At 42.2% G+C, this 14,685-nt stretch overlaps 3 protein-coding genes across 4 annotated transcripts in view; 1 reads left to right on the forward strand and 2 right to left on the reverse strand.

Annotated features, from left to right (window-relative positions):
- The window catches only part of specc1 (sperm antigen with calponin homology and coiled-coil domains 1), a 69,224-nt gene extending 67,393 nt beyond the window's left edge, over nucleotides 1–1,831 (reverse strand). The window contains exon 1 of the mRNA XM_056397196.1: nucleotides 1,722–1,831. The gene's annotated coding sequence lies outside the window, so the exon portion shown is untranslated. The remainder of the gene's footprint in view (nucleotides 1–1,721) is intronic.
- Nucleotides 1,832–2,573: 742 nt separating this feature from the next.
- timm22 (translocase of inner mitochondrial membrane 22 homolog (yeast)) lies at nucleotides 2,574–6,003 on the forward strand. The gene is made up of 4 exons (XM_056396425.1): nucleotides 2,574–2,851; nucleotides 3,324–3,520; nucleotides 4,413–4,485; nucleotides 4,566–6,003. Exons 1-4 carry the CDS (start codon nucleotides 2,593–2,595, stop codon nucleotides 4,640–4,642), a joined length of 606 nt encoding a protein of 201 aa, XP_056252400.1. The 5' UTR covers nucleotides 2,574–2,592; the 3' UTR covers nucleotides 4,643–6,003.
- Nucleotides 6,004–7,678: 1,675 nt separating this feature from the next.
- abr (ABR activator of RhoGEF and GTPase) overlaps nucleotides 7,679–14,685 on the reverse strand; it is a 121,262-nt gene continuing 114,255 nt past the window's right edge. For both annotated transcript variants that reach the window (XM_056396461.1, XM_056396462.1), the window contains exons 17-23: nucleotides 14,124–14,183; nucleotides 13,536–13,645; nucleotides 13,236–13,375; nucleotides 11,956–12,090; nucleotides 11,744–11,849; nucleotides 11,104–11,257; nucleotides 7,679–9,309 (exon numbers count right to left, since the gene is read on the reverse strand). In XM_056396461.1, coding sequence (XP_056252436.1) covers nucleotides 9,220–9,309; nucleotides 11,104–11,257; nucleotides 11,744–11,849; nucleotides 11,956–12,090; nucleotides 13,236–13,375; nucleotides 13,536–13,645; nucleotides 14,124–14,183 — 795 coding nt within the window. In that variant the 3' untranslated portion in view covers nucleotides 7,679–9,219. The remainder of the gene's footprint in view (nucleotides 9,310–11,103; nucleotides 11,258–11,743; nucleotides 11,850–11,955; nucleotides 12,091–13,235; nucleotides 13,376–13,535; nucleotides 13,646–14,123; nucleotides 14,184–14,685) is intronic.

Genomic DNA, 14,685 nt, shown 5'->3' on the forward strand with positions numbered 1-14,685 from the left:
GCCTGCTCCATAAACACAAGACTACAACGTAAGCACTGCAATTAGGATGTTTTACAACTTTACTTTCCCTTTTGTCATTATTGAGACGTCCAATTACGCCGCACAGCAAGCCATGACCGAAATAGCAATGGTTTATTATTCAAGTGTTTCTGAAACACTTAGGTAATGTAGTTTACAAGTAAATGTTACGTGGCAAGAATACAATTACACACAGTAGCTTAGTCAGGCTAGTTTGCCATAATGAAGCATTTAAGGGCCCATTTAAGACATAAAGAACAAACTTTCACAGATAACTTTACTAAACACAATAAAGCCTTGTTTGACTGCTTCACATGGCACTGACCTAATGAGGAACAAATGGCTGGCTGATCATGTGAAGAGAAACCGCTTGCAGCGCACTGAGGTGGTTCCCAGAAAAAAAACACACGCAGCGCACTGAAAAGGTTCCACGTTTTACATTTTGCGGCCGCTGGCAGCAACAACATGTTAAGAAAATGTGGCTCTCAAGCCAGAGGCAGCTGCTGAACGGTGGTGAGCAACCGTACATGAAGATGTCACGATAAAATGAAATATGTGTGTTTCTAAAAAGGAGTTGATCACAGGGCTGTAGCTTGAGGACACGGAGGTCAGTCAGATCCTCTGCTGTATCACTGTGGGACTTTGTTTTGGTAACCTAGGGGGAGGTTACAGTTTACAGGTAAAAACGTATACATCGTGGATATTGTATAAGATTATTCCAATATGTTTAAATGTTTAGTCCAGGTTCTAGGCCAACAAAATACTGAATAAATGCAGGCCAGACATTTATAACTGGCAGTGTGCAGAGGGTTTAGAAACTGCATTTTAAACCTTCGTGTTGGGAGGAAATATTTGTAGAAAGTTTAACAAAATATTTAACATCATAAAATCCAGATAATTCTTTAAATACTGTATGGAACCTCCTTTTTGGTTTCTAGTTCAAGGTTTTTACGGGTGGTGGGGGCTGTACTGAGGAGACTCCTGGCCTCAGTGTTTCTAAAATCCTGGTCACAGCTTTGATTTGAGTTTGAGCTGCAGTATTTTCACTGACCTGCAAAGAAAACTTCACGTCACACACTGGAGACAATTAATAGAGTTGTCAGGTAAGACACAAACACACACCCTCCACTATCACATGTTTACCTTTAACCATGGAGGACAAGGAACTGAGCCAATAAAATGGATGTATAGGAGGCAGATGGGGAGTTATTGATCGAGCACAGATCCTGCTGAACCCACGACTGTGCCTGGTGCAGCGTTAGATCTGAACACATGTTAACTGAAAAGGATCTTGTGAACGTCGATGTTATTTCCACTTTCTGTTACCGACCATTACAGTCCTACAGCCAAACAGTCCATTAGCGTGAAAACATGTCCTCCAGCTAATTTTGTGACAGACGTCGTGGTCTGAGGAAAGACTCATCTGCTTCAGACTGACTTACATTAAAGGCGCAGAGTCGTCCACTGTGACCTGATGCCGTTAACAAGCACGCTGTCATCAAAGTCTGTTTGGCTTTGCCGTCAATTTGCCAAACCAGCTGACCTGAGCGACACCTTTCTGACACCTTCTCTCATTTCCACCGACAAACACAGAAGCGTCAAGAGCAAAGTTTATACGTTTTGACCCGGAGAATTGGTGAAAATCTGAATAAACGCTGTAGACTGTCAAAATAAAGGAGTATTAACCTCTAGCTTCAGCTCACCTGCTCAGTGTCGCTGCGGTGCTGCTGTTGTTTGATCTGGATGCTGCTGCTGCCGCTGCCGCTGCCGCCACACGCACGCGAGTCATTAAAGTGTCACCACTGGCCAGTGCTGGAGCCGGTAGGTGGAGCGCGCGAAGCGACTTTGGCGCAGTGCTCCAGTGGATTTCTGGGAATGTAGTCTTTTCTTTAAGGGACGACGGAAAGTAAGATTAAAAAACTTTATCGTGGTGTAAGTTTCCCAGAGAACTTGAATGCAGCTTTGGAGACAGATGTGTTTGATGGTGTTGTATGGCATTGCATATTTCGCTCTTCCCTTTAGTTAAATAAGAGGAAATCAACATTTCTCTTAAATATTTGCAACAAAAGTATAATAGGATTTTAAATATTATATTAAAACCATAATATTATTCATAATATTTAGTGGAGCCCTATTGATCGTTGCCTGTGAGAGAGGAGGTAAATGTTTTTTTTTATTTTAAACAAAAAAGACGTTCAGTACAATGAAGTACAATTCAACAACACACAGACTAAAGCCTCAAAAATGACCATGAAGTTTCAAGAAAAACATTGTATAACCTGCAGGAGGGCAGGATCACTGCAGGGCTGCTGCTCGAGTCACATTGGCAGGTTGACTTGTGTCGAATGTGCTGACCAGAATTTGAAAAAACCTTATTATGTGAGGATAAAAGCTATTTAAAACAAGGTTTGAACAATACGCGTTTTTACCTGTTTCTCTTCACTCCTGTCGTTCTATAAATATATACTCTTTATTTGTGTTTTCATTGTTTCCGCTCTCAGAGATTAGAAATGTGACGAATCTGCCACAGCTTGGCGTTGACTACATTTACCTAGACGACTGTCATTGAGAAACATGGCCGCCTCCACGGGTGCTGCAAATGTTGCTGCCTCCGACTTACAAGGTCCAGCTTCGGCTGGGCCGAGTCCGGACAGCCCGACGGTCCAGTACAGTATGATCCTGGACCACCTTATCGGGGACAAGAGGCCCGTAAAGGACCTGAACCCGGCCGTTATGGGGGGGCTGCCGGTGCCTGCGAAAAGCGACGAGCAGAAGATGATCGAGAGGGGAATGGAGAGCTGCGCCTTCAAGTCTGTTCTGGCCTGTGTGGGAGGTGAGACACCACACTGATATTAAACATGAGGATTTACTGCACACATTCCTGCTGTAGGCTACATATGGAGGGGGTTTGAAGGTGACACTGGGATTTGAGCGTGAGCCTTCCATAACGCAGAGCTGAAATAATTAGTTGATTGATAAAAAATGTATTATGATGATCGATCAAAGTCATTTTTTAAGTAAAAATGCCAAATATTCTGTATCACCATACAGCCTCGCATGTGCTGTTTGTCTTATGTGACAGTAAACTGATCTTCAGGGAGTGTAATCAGTTATGGGACATTTTTCTCTTACATGTTATAGATCAACTGATTGATGGATCCTTGCAGCCCTGCCATAATGCTGCCTCACACAAACATGAGCAGTCACCTCAAGAGCAGCATGCATCTGTTCTTCCTCAAGGCTGTAGATATTTTTCCTGCTTTGTTGCTTAGACACTGATGTAGGTGTTTCTGTTTTTCCCGCAGGCTTCGTTCTCGGAGGGGCCTTCGGTGTCTTCACAGCTGGCATCGATACCAATGTTGGCTTCGACCCCAAAGACCCCCTGAGAACTCCAACAGCACGAGAGGTCCTCAAAGACATGGGCCAGAGGGGGATGTCCTACGCCAAGAACTTTGCCATCGTGGGCGCCATGTTCTCCTGTACAGAGTGCATCATAGAATCAGTAGGTCACACCCCTTCCTTTCTTTATGTGCGGTATATATACAACCACACAGTTCCATAAACATGGCATAAATGAGTAAAGAACTTTTTTCCCTTGTTCTCTGTAGCAAAACAGCAAATGTACAAAATAATGTAAACACTTTGTGGACAGGGATTTAAACCCTGAAGTATCAAACTTACAGTTACAGGCCCTGCTATGAGAGTGGCTCACATTAGGTGTGATGGGAGTTACATGACATTTGTGGACAAATTACATGAGTATTGGTGTAACAAAAATCAACAAACACAACAAAACAGCTGGAATATTTAATTTGTCAGTGGGAGCAATATGGAAAACATGACAAACGCATGTGGCAAACACATCTACACATACAATATTTCCAAGTTGAAACAAGGCTGATAAATGAAACTCATGTGGACCACCTGTGCAGCGGCGTCTGTAATTACTCACTCATCTTTCATTAATTGTTTAAATAGTTGTTGTGTGTCCAGTCTGAGTGGAGAGCAGTTTTTTGATTTTGTTGTACAGGTGCACAGGGTCTGTGCAGCCTTCATGCATTCTGTTGCTTTAACAGACCTCTGATAGCATCTGGACAGAAGTTATATTATATAATTATATAAAGCACACAAATACAAATCCCCATATTCTCATTGTAATTACATTCAATATCCCATATTGAATAACAGATGTTTCAGGAACCTCTGTGGTCTGATAGCTCCCTCTGCTGTAAAACTGTATACTGTACGGCAGCATGCTCATGGCCAATTCTAATTGGAAACCGTCTCTGTTTCCTGTTCTTGTTTTTTTCATCTCTTCTTTTTTATTTGGCCTCCACATACCTCACACACAAATACACAACAACTGTCTTTATGTGTGTGTTTTTCATTTGCAGCACCGAGGCGTATCTGACTGGAAGAACGCAGTGTACAGCGGCTGTGTAACTGGAGGAGCAATTGGATTTCGTGGTATGTAACCCGGTACATTTACTCAGATTTTTCAAATTAAAAGTACTTTATTCCTGATGAATTCTTTTTCTGTTGTGCAGCTGGTCTGAAGGCGGGGGTCCTGGGGTGTGGAGGCTTTGCTGCATTCTCCGCTGCCATTGAATATTATTTGCGGTGAGCCACGAGAGAGTGGCTCTGTGGACAAGAACGTAATCGATGCACATCTGGAAGAGCCGTGAAGACTCACGCTGTGAGAAATCTGACTTTGTGAATATTTACCTGCACATGGAGGATTGCTGCAAAAGCAGAACAGATGTATTTGGAGGAAGTGACAGGTTCCTGTTCGTGAACTGAAACAGACCTGTCTGTATTTTCTTCCTTTGTCTCATTACTTTTGTGTTGTGGACAGTTTGAGCAAAGCAAACCGCCTTCATGTGGAGACTGAAGAAACTCAGCAGAGTGAGTGCTCTTCTGTGTAACGATGAGATGAGAATCACTGTCGCTCTGAGTCAGGACCACCTCGCATCAGACTCAGATTAACACTGTTCTTGTTGTAGAACATTGGTATGATGTGTCAGTAACTAATCCACGTCAGGATTATTTATATTAAAGATGTTTTTTTTGTTAATTTGAACATTCAGAACCTTTTTCTTGATAAAGTTTACATGTGTCCATGACCACAACATTGTTTATCGCTTATTAATTACAGTATTGATTCCAGGGCTGCACGATACGCAAAAACAAATCATTATATTTTGGCAGATTTTGCAATTTCAGTTGGAACATTTTACCTTTTATTAAAGTTTTTTTCTTGCAGCTCCTGTGATTTGGAGATTCGGTTATATTTTCATTAATCGTGCAGTCCTGATTGATTCTAGTTTGAATCTAAGTATAATGAATATAATTTGTCTTTATTCTAGTCAGAAATGATTTTTCTTTTGTCATTCACGTTTCACACAAAGTCTACAGAGTAAAAGTGTCGTGTCTCCACCAGCAGAGGCTGCTGTCCACACATTTATCATGTTGTCATGAATTATATGTTCAACCCAAACAAAATCACACATGTAGTTCCAAGTCACTGGCCATTTAAATTTTAAAGTAGTATGTTGCTTTTCGGCAGGACGACTAGGTTTGACAAATAAATAGCTCAGAATATTAATTATAACAGTTATTATAATTGGTATAAACTAAGCAAACAACACAAATATTGATATCAGAAACACTGAAAAAAATGAATTGATTGATCGATAAATTGCACTGGCCTGTTTTAAAGTATCAAGTATGTGACACAAGCTTCCTGTTGGTCATATTGTCAGTGAAGAGTTTGACTGATGTGGTCTGTGTCAGGGGAGGTTTGGTGCTGATTATAAAATCATCTGTAAAAAAAAAAAAAAAAAAAAGAATAAATGTGTGAACACTATGTCTTACCACTAGAGGTCCTCCCACTTCCACATTACAGTCAGACCAATCTGAAGTTGAGTCTCTAATTCTAAATAAAAAAATGGCAACTTCAGTAATAAACATTTCTTAAAATGAAAACGTCTCCATCAGTGTCAGTCAAAACTGAACATTTTGTCTTTGTAAAGCTGGAAGTTACAGGTGAGAGAGCTGTTGAGTTGGATTGCTCAGGTGTACCTTCCTAAGTGTAGATTTAGCTGTTTGATGAAAAAAGTCATTTTAAAATGTAGATATTTACCTGTTGTGGAAAAGGTGCAACTCAAAATCAACTAAACAACAATACTGCATCTATGTGGTGTTCAGCGTCAGGGATACAAGCAGGAACACCAACAGGAGGAGAGGATGTTAAATGTTAAAATGACATATGCACATGATATGAGAGGTTTGGGTAAAGAAAATAAATCTAGGTTTAAAATGTATATTTCAAATGTACAATTACAAATTTGTCACCATATTTTAAAAGATTTCCTCAATCGCACTAAAAATATTGGTTGGAAAATTAATAACTTAATGTAAAGTTGACAATAATAACTTTAATACATATTAGTTCATTGTTGTCAACAAATTTAGCTAAATAATTTAGACCTGCTGTGATTGGCATCACTGAAGTGTCTCGCAGCTCCACCTGCTGCTGTCAGACACTTTATCAAAAGGTTCAAGGACAAATTTACGTATTTGAAATCAGTTTAATTGGTCATTTCAGTGTCTTTCAAACTCGCCAGCCCACAGCTCAGCTAATATGACTACTGAACTTTTTAAGAACATATACAACCAACCACTAACAAGAGTCCTTACTGCAGCGGCTCCGGGTTCGAATCCAGTTCATCCTCTCTCTCCCTCTCTCTCTCTGTATCCAGCATTTCCTGTCACTCTCTACCGTCTCTATCAAATAAAGCAGAAGTACTGAAACAAAGAATGACATAGATGTGGTGAATGTGAATGTGAATTCATGTGGAATCCACTGTGTTATGAAGTTTTTTATGTTGTGCAGGTGATGATCTCAGTCTGAAGTCCTTTTGAAACAACCCACCTCATTATCCAGCCATGAAGCAGATCTCACACTCATCTGACAAATGAATACTTCTGGCTAAATGCTTCAAACCCGATTGTCAGGTTCCCTACAAGAGCCTCAGTCACGGCCTGGAGATACCTTCGATCCAAAGGGTGGCCCTCGTTGAAACAGTGACGTGATGTTTCCAGGATTAAAACGTGTTGCTGTGGCTGGTGGAAGCTACAAATACAGATTTCAGCAGGTCTGTGCTTCTGTCCTGAGTACTTCAACATATCAGAGTTAACTGCCCTCCAGCATAGCAAATTCATAGTCATGAGTTACACTTTCATTAGAAGTAACTTTCAGCTATTTGCACCACAGGGTGCAATATGAAAAGAGCTGGAACCTTAAATATGCACTTTATTCTTTCATGACTGAAAAAACGATCCTACATACTGAAGTTTCTGAAGATTTAGTGAACGCTTGAAGTTATTAATAAAAATAAATTAAAGACAGTCACAAGTTCGCTTCTCCAAAACTGAAAATGATCCGCTGTAAGTGCAGAAAACCGCACTACAGTCCCGGGGGGGGGGGGGGGGGGGGGGCTGGTTATTAATGTCACATGTACCATTCAGAATAATCAGCTCAGACATCTTATAAAATGCTGATATCAAATGTGATGATGAAGCATTTCTGTGAGTTTCATGTTATTGATCCACTGTTTCCAAGGAGACAACCATAAGGAAGTGCAGACAGACACAGTCGGAGTGTTTTGGTAACTTTTATTTTACTAAAAAAAAGGGGGAAAAAGTTCACATTAACATTTAGCCTCAATATTACAGTATATTGAAATTCTTCTCCAAAGAAGTAAAATACAACATTTTTTATTTTATTTTAATCTTATATTAAAAATATCAAATAGTACTCATCTAGCAGTGCTTACAGTATTTTAAGATATGTCGCAGGCTTGATAGCAGAAAGGTTGTTGGCTTTGTACAGAGCAGAGATGGGCGTTTGCCAGCCGTAGCCAGGGCCTCGCAGAGACAACCTACCTTTGTGTTACCCGGCCTGGTTTGATTGACAAGCTGAACATGCAATGAGGGCAACTACACAAATCATCCTATAGATTATACCGGTGCAGTAAGACACTTGGAACAGGCTTGCAATGCAACAACAAGAAAAAAAGCTAAATGTTCCATTCATTGTGTTTTTTTTTTTTTTTTATCTCAACAACCCTCATGTCACAGAGTGGCCTGTCTCCTCTACGAAGTGATCTGAAATTAATTGGCAGATTTTCTGGTGATCTTTTCAGTTACAGCTTACCAACCATGGACATGGTGAATGAGAAAATCAGACTAAAAATAACATCACTACCTGAATAAACTTCAAAAAACAGACTCCTTGGAGCATTTCTCTAGTTGCACAGAACTGTACAGGCACACATATTATATATATTTAAAATAAATAGGGCTAATTTGACCGAGACTCACCGGGGAGGGCAGATCTCTCTCGTTTGTCAGTACAGAGAGACGCTTCGCCAGCCATCTATCACGACGGCTTCCCAGCCACTTCTAAACCTCACAAGTTCTCATAGTCCCTTAAACACGCACATACAGTCACACGCTCACTCAAGTACATCCACATCGTCACTCACACACCCCAGCCTCCTCCACCACATGCACAAAGCCAGAAAGACAGAAGACGGAAACAAAAACAGCCGTTGAACAGAATTATAAAACATGTAAATGCCATTTTTCTGGAATGCCTCTGATCAGGAAAAAAAAAGCTGGAGGTTTTTCTGAGATCATTAAACCAGTGTCTGGAAAGGGCTCACGAGATGACACCACCACACACGCGTTGGGCATGATCCCGTGCCACCGCGCCGGACTGTGGCCTGCGGACCCCTCAACCTTTCCCACTGTGCTCCCAGAATGCCTTGTCGTCTTGTTGGTTGGAGGCGGAGAGCGGCTCTGCTCTCCTCACATTACAAACAGGACATGATGCATGACTACTTAGACGACCAGGAAATCTCCTTCACCACCTCCCTTCATGTTTGGCTCCATCTCTTTTCAGGGTAAGGGGAGGGGGGGGGGGGTAGAAGTGGTTGGTTTGGGTGTGTGGAGAGGAGAGGTGTGGGGGTGGGGGTGGGGGTGGGTGGATGGATCGGCGGGGGGCTGTACAGATGAGATGAGCTGCCTGCTGGGAGGAGAGGTGAGGCAGGAGGACCGAGTGGCAGGGACCAAGGTTTGTCTGGAGTCTCCCACTCTCTCGTCTCCAGGTGCCGCCCTGAGGGAGGTGGGTGGGGGTTAGACGTCAGTGGAAAAGTAGAGCGTGTTGCGCTTCAGTTCGGCAAAGGAGATGGGAGGATGCTGCAGGTAGTAGAGCAGCACCTGTACCTGAGAGGAGAGAAGGTCGTCTCATTACAAATACATTAAGAATGCATCGACTCATTCTGACTGTCGCCGTCTACTTCTCAATCTAATACAGAGCCGGACCCTCCCCAATACCAATGAGTGTACACACAGCTGTCACTGTGATGCTGAAGAAAACTTAAAATGTGAAGATTGTCAGGCAAGAGAATCTTTTTATAAGCAGATTGATGAACGTGTATCTGCACTGGTCTGTTATAATGTGTGTTATTATGTACGTATTATATCCTGAAAGTGCAAGTCACACAACATCTAAAAACAAATCTGACTGACTTATTACTTCAAGGAAGAATAAGATTCTTGATAGAAATTGCATAAATGGAGATCTGAGGGTTTTACTTCAAGAGCTGTGAATCGCAGCCACTGCAGCTGCTTAACATGTGGATAATGGGTCCATAAATGTGTAATAACCTCTTATAACTACATAGTTTTATCTCTAAGGTCACGTGGGTCTACATCCTCTTTCCTTTATTCTCCTCAAATCTAAGCACATGAGAGAGAAATATCTTCCCAAGCTGTTTTCTCTCATAAAAAAAATCACAAAAGAATGATTTGAAAACTAAAAAAGTTTTTCTCTTTCAGTGAATTTTAAATAATTCTGGATTTTGTGGCAGACTAATTTCCTTTAGTTAATATTTAAGTTGTTTTGGTTCATGAGCTGCTTTGATGTTGAGAGTTCTGTATAATTCAGCGTTTAACTTTTACTTTGCTCTCTGTTCAGACAGACACGTATTTTGTCGATCGCTCCTCCAGTTCAGGTTTAAATCCACAGCTCCCATGAAGAATACTTGCTCCTCAGCTCAGTGAGACTAATCTGGTAAAATACAGTTTAAACAGCCAGGTAGGGCAGTAAAATCTGGGCAGATTTGAACATTTTAAAATGTTGTTTTTATGAAAACCGGTGAATGAGTCTAATGTGCCCCGTTGCTACGCTCCACAAATTTCCCTTAATCTCCCCTTTGATCAGTTTCATCAGATTGGTTTATGTTTGGAAAGTTTAATTTGATTTACCGTTTGTTTGATGCTCACAGCTAACCGGCACAAACACTTTCAGGTGCATAATTGAATTTACGTTATGCATTTCACTACCTCTAAAAGGTACTTTGCTTTGTGAGTCAGCGGACCCCATCTTTAACTTCAAGCAGGGTTTTTATTAGAATGAGAGCAAATGCATCACTCTGAGATGATGTGCAGGATATGCTGGCGGAAGCATCTTTCTTTGCTGTTTGACATTTTGTAAACTTGTCCAATAAACATTTAGAATTTAAATAAGCCAGAATACAAACAGTCAGCCTCACTGTAATGGACGGACTGGGGCTCCAGCATGTGCATGCTGCCCCATTTATGATGATTTACTCTGGATGTTGTTTATTCTACCAAGAAAAGACATTTGTGCACAGGAAACTCATCTCTCAGTAGAGATGAATTGATGGCCTGCAGCCTAAATACAGCTGGGAGAATAGACTGCAGTGACATGGGTCACTTGGCGACGTGGGAGTAAAATTCATCTGGAAAACATGTGCAGCGACCGAGGCAAAACGCATGTACGCACCAGCCTAACATTTATTACACTCACAGAGGGATGCCTACTCAGTTTCAAACTATCAAGAAGACTGTTTAGTAAAAAACCAAAGAGATGGAGGACACCAGAGAGAAACCACACACACACAGTTTCGTTTTTAAACCTGTAGATTCAGGTTCAACACCCAAAAATGTCAAAATAAAGACAATAAAACTTCAAATGCGGCTGCGTGTAGGTACCTGTGCCATGACGTCATGTGACCAGATGTCCGAGGCGGAGGTGATGTGCTGTCCCTTTGCGTGCTCTGACTCTGAGGGCCTGAGCAGGGTGGGGCCAAACACGGTGGCCAGGTTATGGAGGGACATCTTGTTGATCGGCTCCTTCTCAGCCACCCTGCAGGAACAAACACCCACAGGCCGTCAGTCAGGGAGGGCGGGGTCAATACAGGAAGGGACGCAGGTAGGGCGGAGTCAATACAGGAAAGGATGCAGGGAGGGCGGGGTCAATACAGGAAGGGACGCAGGTAGGGCGGGGTCAATACAGGAAATGGTGCAGGGAGGGCGGGGTCAATACAGGAAGGTATGCAGGGAGGGCGGGGTCAATATAGGAAGGGACGTAGGGAGGGCGGGGTCAATACAGGAAGGTACACAGGGAGGGTGGGGTCAATACAGGAAGGGACATAGGGAGGGCGGGGTCAATACAGGAAGGTATGCAGTGGATTTTTGCCTTAAGGTTAAAGGTAGGTTTGAATCTTTTGACCACAAATGAATTTTTCCTCCTTAAACCAACAGATTTGTTACTTTTTGACTGACGGGTGGCAAAACTGTGATCAGTGGGTGTCTACGTGTATGGGGGGGGGGTGTTTGAGTGTGTGTGTACCGTTTGAGGTGCTCCAGCAGAGTAAGGAAGGTCATGAGGTTGGGGTCCGGCAGGGAGCGTAGGAGGTGCATCATGCAGTTCTCCTTGGCTGCTGGGTCTGAGAGCGCTGCGAGAGAGAGGAAGGAGATGTCAGATCCAATTATGGTGAGGCAGCTTTTTAACTTTGGCCCTTATCTCTTTCAGCTGAGCAACGATAACTCTAAAGGTCACACCTATGCCCTCCATGAAGGCGGGGTAGAGGCGGTCGGTGAGCAGAGGCTCCGGCAGCTCCCTGAAGTACAGCTTCAGCGTCCCAGCGATGGCGTTAATGTCCATGTCGCTCAGCATCACCAGGATATCTTTGGTATCTACAGGTCAGACACAAACAAAGACCAATTAGAAACTGAACACACTGCATTATTACAGAAGCACGATAACACAGCTGCTCTCTGTCTCCAGGAACGATGTAACCTCTCAACAACCCCACATCCAGACGGAGACAGATGCTTAATATTACACACAGAAACGAAAGGTGAAACCGGGCTCGGCTCAGTCGGATCTGGGTGACGTAAAAACAGCCGTCACCGACACTGAGACTCTTATGCAACATAAAACTTGAACACTTGACAGCTGCTGCTCCTCATCTGTCCTGGATTCCCTGACAGCCGGTTCCCACAAATCTATTCTACACAGTGTCAGAGTGAATAAGTACTACATTTCTGGGAAATTACTCGGGACCAACGAGGTAAATGCTCGATGACTGACAGGATAAATGATGGGATGTGTCACTGATCTATCTTTCTGGGTTTATTCACTGTAGTGGTACTGCACTGTGGGACGTAATCGCTGCTCAGAGGAGTGTACTCACCACTCACCAGTTACTGTTTTTGTACAAATGTATGTAAGTTGATTGTTTGTTAAATACTAAAATGAGCCTTAAGTTTCCCACAAAATGGATCCTGTCTCAGTTTACACAATACACCTGTGAGTACTGAAGTACAACACATCCATGTTTGTTTACACGAAGGTTTATAACGGCCATCTTTGTTTTACCATCAAAATAATTTCATTTCATTTGAGTTTTCTTCCTCTGTTAGTGAATCGCTGTTTCATATTGTTTTCTGTTGACTTTATTTTGCACACATGTGTTGCTATGACTTGAGTCAGTGATGGGGTTTTCCTTCACTACGAACATGTGACTCAGGAGCTCTTTCTGGTAAATATGCATCATTGCTTTCAGCTGTTGTGATTGTTAGAAAGGATCAAACCTTTTATATTGTTTCTATTCTGTGAAATGAATTAACTGGTAATAAAAAAGCACATAATCTGACCTTTCCTTCTTCAGTTACAGATATACTGTGATGAACTGCAGATTCCATTGCGATATATTATATATTGATTCCTAACCTTACTGCATAGCAGGGAAAAAAATATATTAAATAGTAGATTGATCTCCGGTCAAGATGACAGAAGCAACACAGTGTCCCACAGAAACCAGTGGGCGGAGTCTTACTGGTGTCGAATGCTGCTTTGAGGGCCTGGATATCAGTGGCCACCCCTGAGATCCTGTAGATTCCTACTTCGTCAATCCCCCTCTTCTCCACTTCCTCAATGCACTGACGGACTATGTAAGGCACCTTGGAGCGTTCACGCCTGCGGACACAAACAGCAGTTTACACGTTACTCCTCTGATGATGTGGGAGAAATGAACTGTTGACCTGACAAACAGATCTCATCTCTCTCGCTCGTCTGTTAGCATCTGTTAGCTCTGTTAGCTTGTCCATTCTGATCTCAATAACAGGAAGACACTCACTTTGTCACCACGTTGATTTTGACTCCAAACACCCCACTCTGTTTTTTGGACGGCGTTCTCTTCAAGCTGAGGTCCCGACTCGTGAACTTCATGGAGAACTCCACTTTGATCTGGTGATGAACAACAGCTTCAGTAAACTGCATTTCTCTCAGAAGCCAGAACAGATTTTTTTTTGGTCTCTTTCTGTCGTAATTTGGAGGTTTTGACAGTGAAGCTTTAAAACTGAGCCACTGATACAATTACAACACCCAACACCTTCAAACTAATCATTTAACATTTGGATTTTATTGTTAACATTACAGCCAAACTGATTTTGTTTTCTGGAAATTCAAATTTATATTATAAATGATTTTTCTCTTTTCAAAAACGTGCGTGTGCACAAATTCCTGCAGTCTCCAGGACTAAACACGTAACCTCAGTCTCACTTTGACTTCCTGCAGCGCTGTGAGAGGATACAGTGCTGTTATGATACTGACTCCAAACTTTGCCAAATATAACACATCTCATTACAGTATTTATAGTGTGTGTGTCATTATCTAATCTAAACTAATCTAATCTCTGACAGAGTTAAAATTGTTGGAGTCTCACCCCGTTCATCTCTATGACGTCCATGTGCCAGTTCTTGGACTGCACCGTCTGAGGATCCAGCTGAAAGACACAACAGAGACACAAACATATTGGATGATGAGATTCTTTTATCAGATAAGGACACATGACTAAATTCATACAGAGATTTCCCCCAGAGGATTCTGCTTAACCAAATCTTCAGACAGTGTTTGTTCACCACGGAAGAGTCACATTTCCGCATGATAGCATTATGGGAAACAAGTGAGGAGAGTCACTACCTGTACGTTCACCACACTCTTTTCCCCACATGAATCATGGGGAATATTTTTTACCACAGGAAGGAAGCCAGTTTTTACCCTCCCAGTGCAGATTCCCAGAAAAGCTGGTTGATATTCATATCATGTAGAAAAAAATAGTAGTAATGGGAAACTAGTAATGGGAAAAGCCAAACGAGAGGGAGCAGCAGAGGTGTGTGAGAGATGATAGCAAAGAGCAAATGCAGGACTGCTGTGTTAAAGGAAGACTGCAGGTAAATCATGAAATGACTGAACAGTCACTTCAACAGCTGCTGCTTATCACAGAA

The sequence above is a fragment of the Seriola aureovittata genome, chromosome 15 (assembly GCF_021018895.1).
Source record: "Seriola aureovittata isolate HTS-2021-v1 ecotype China chromosome 15, ASM2101889v1, whole genome shotgun sequence".
In the NCBI taxonomy this organism is placed as follows: domain Eukaryota; kingdom Metazoa; phylum Chordata; class Actinopteri; order Carangiformes; family Carangidae; genus Seriola; species Seriola aureovittata.

Coding starts and splice junctions, on each gene's coding strand:
- timm22 (XM_056396425.1), top strand. CDS start 2,593: ATGGCCGCCTCCACGGGTGCTGCAAATGTTGCTGCCTCCGACTTACAA. Junction 3,521..4,412: donor CAGAGTGCATCATAGAATCA/GTAGGTCACACC, acceptor TTTCATTTGCAG/CACCGAGGCGTATCTGACTG. Junction 4,486..4,565: donor AGGAGCAATTGGATTTCGTG/GTATGTAACCCG, acceptor TCTGTTGTGCAG/CTGGTCTGAAGGCGGGGGTC.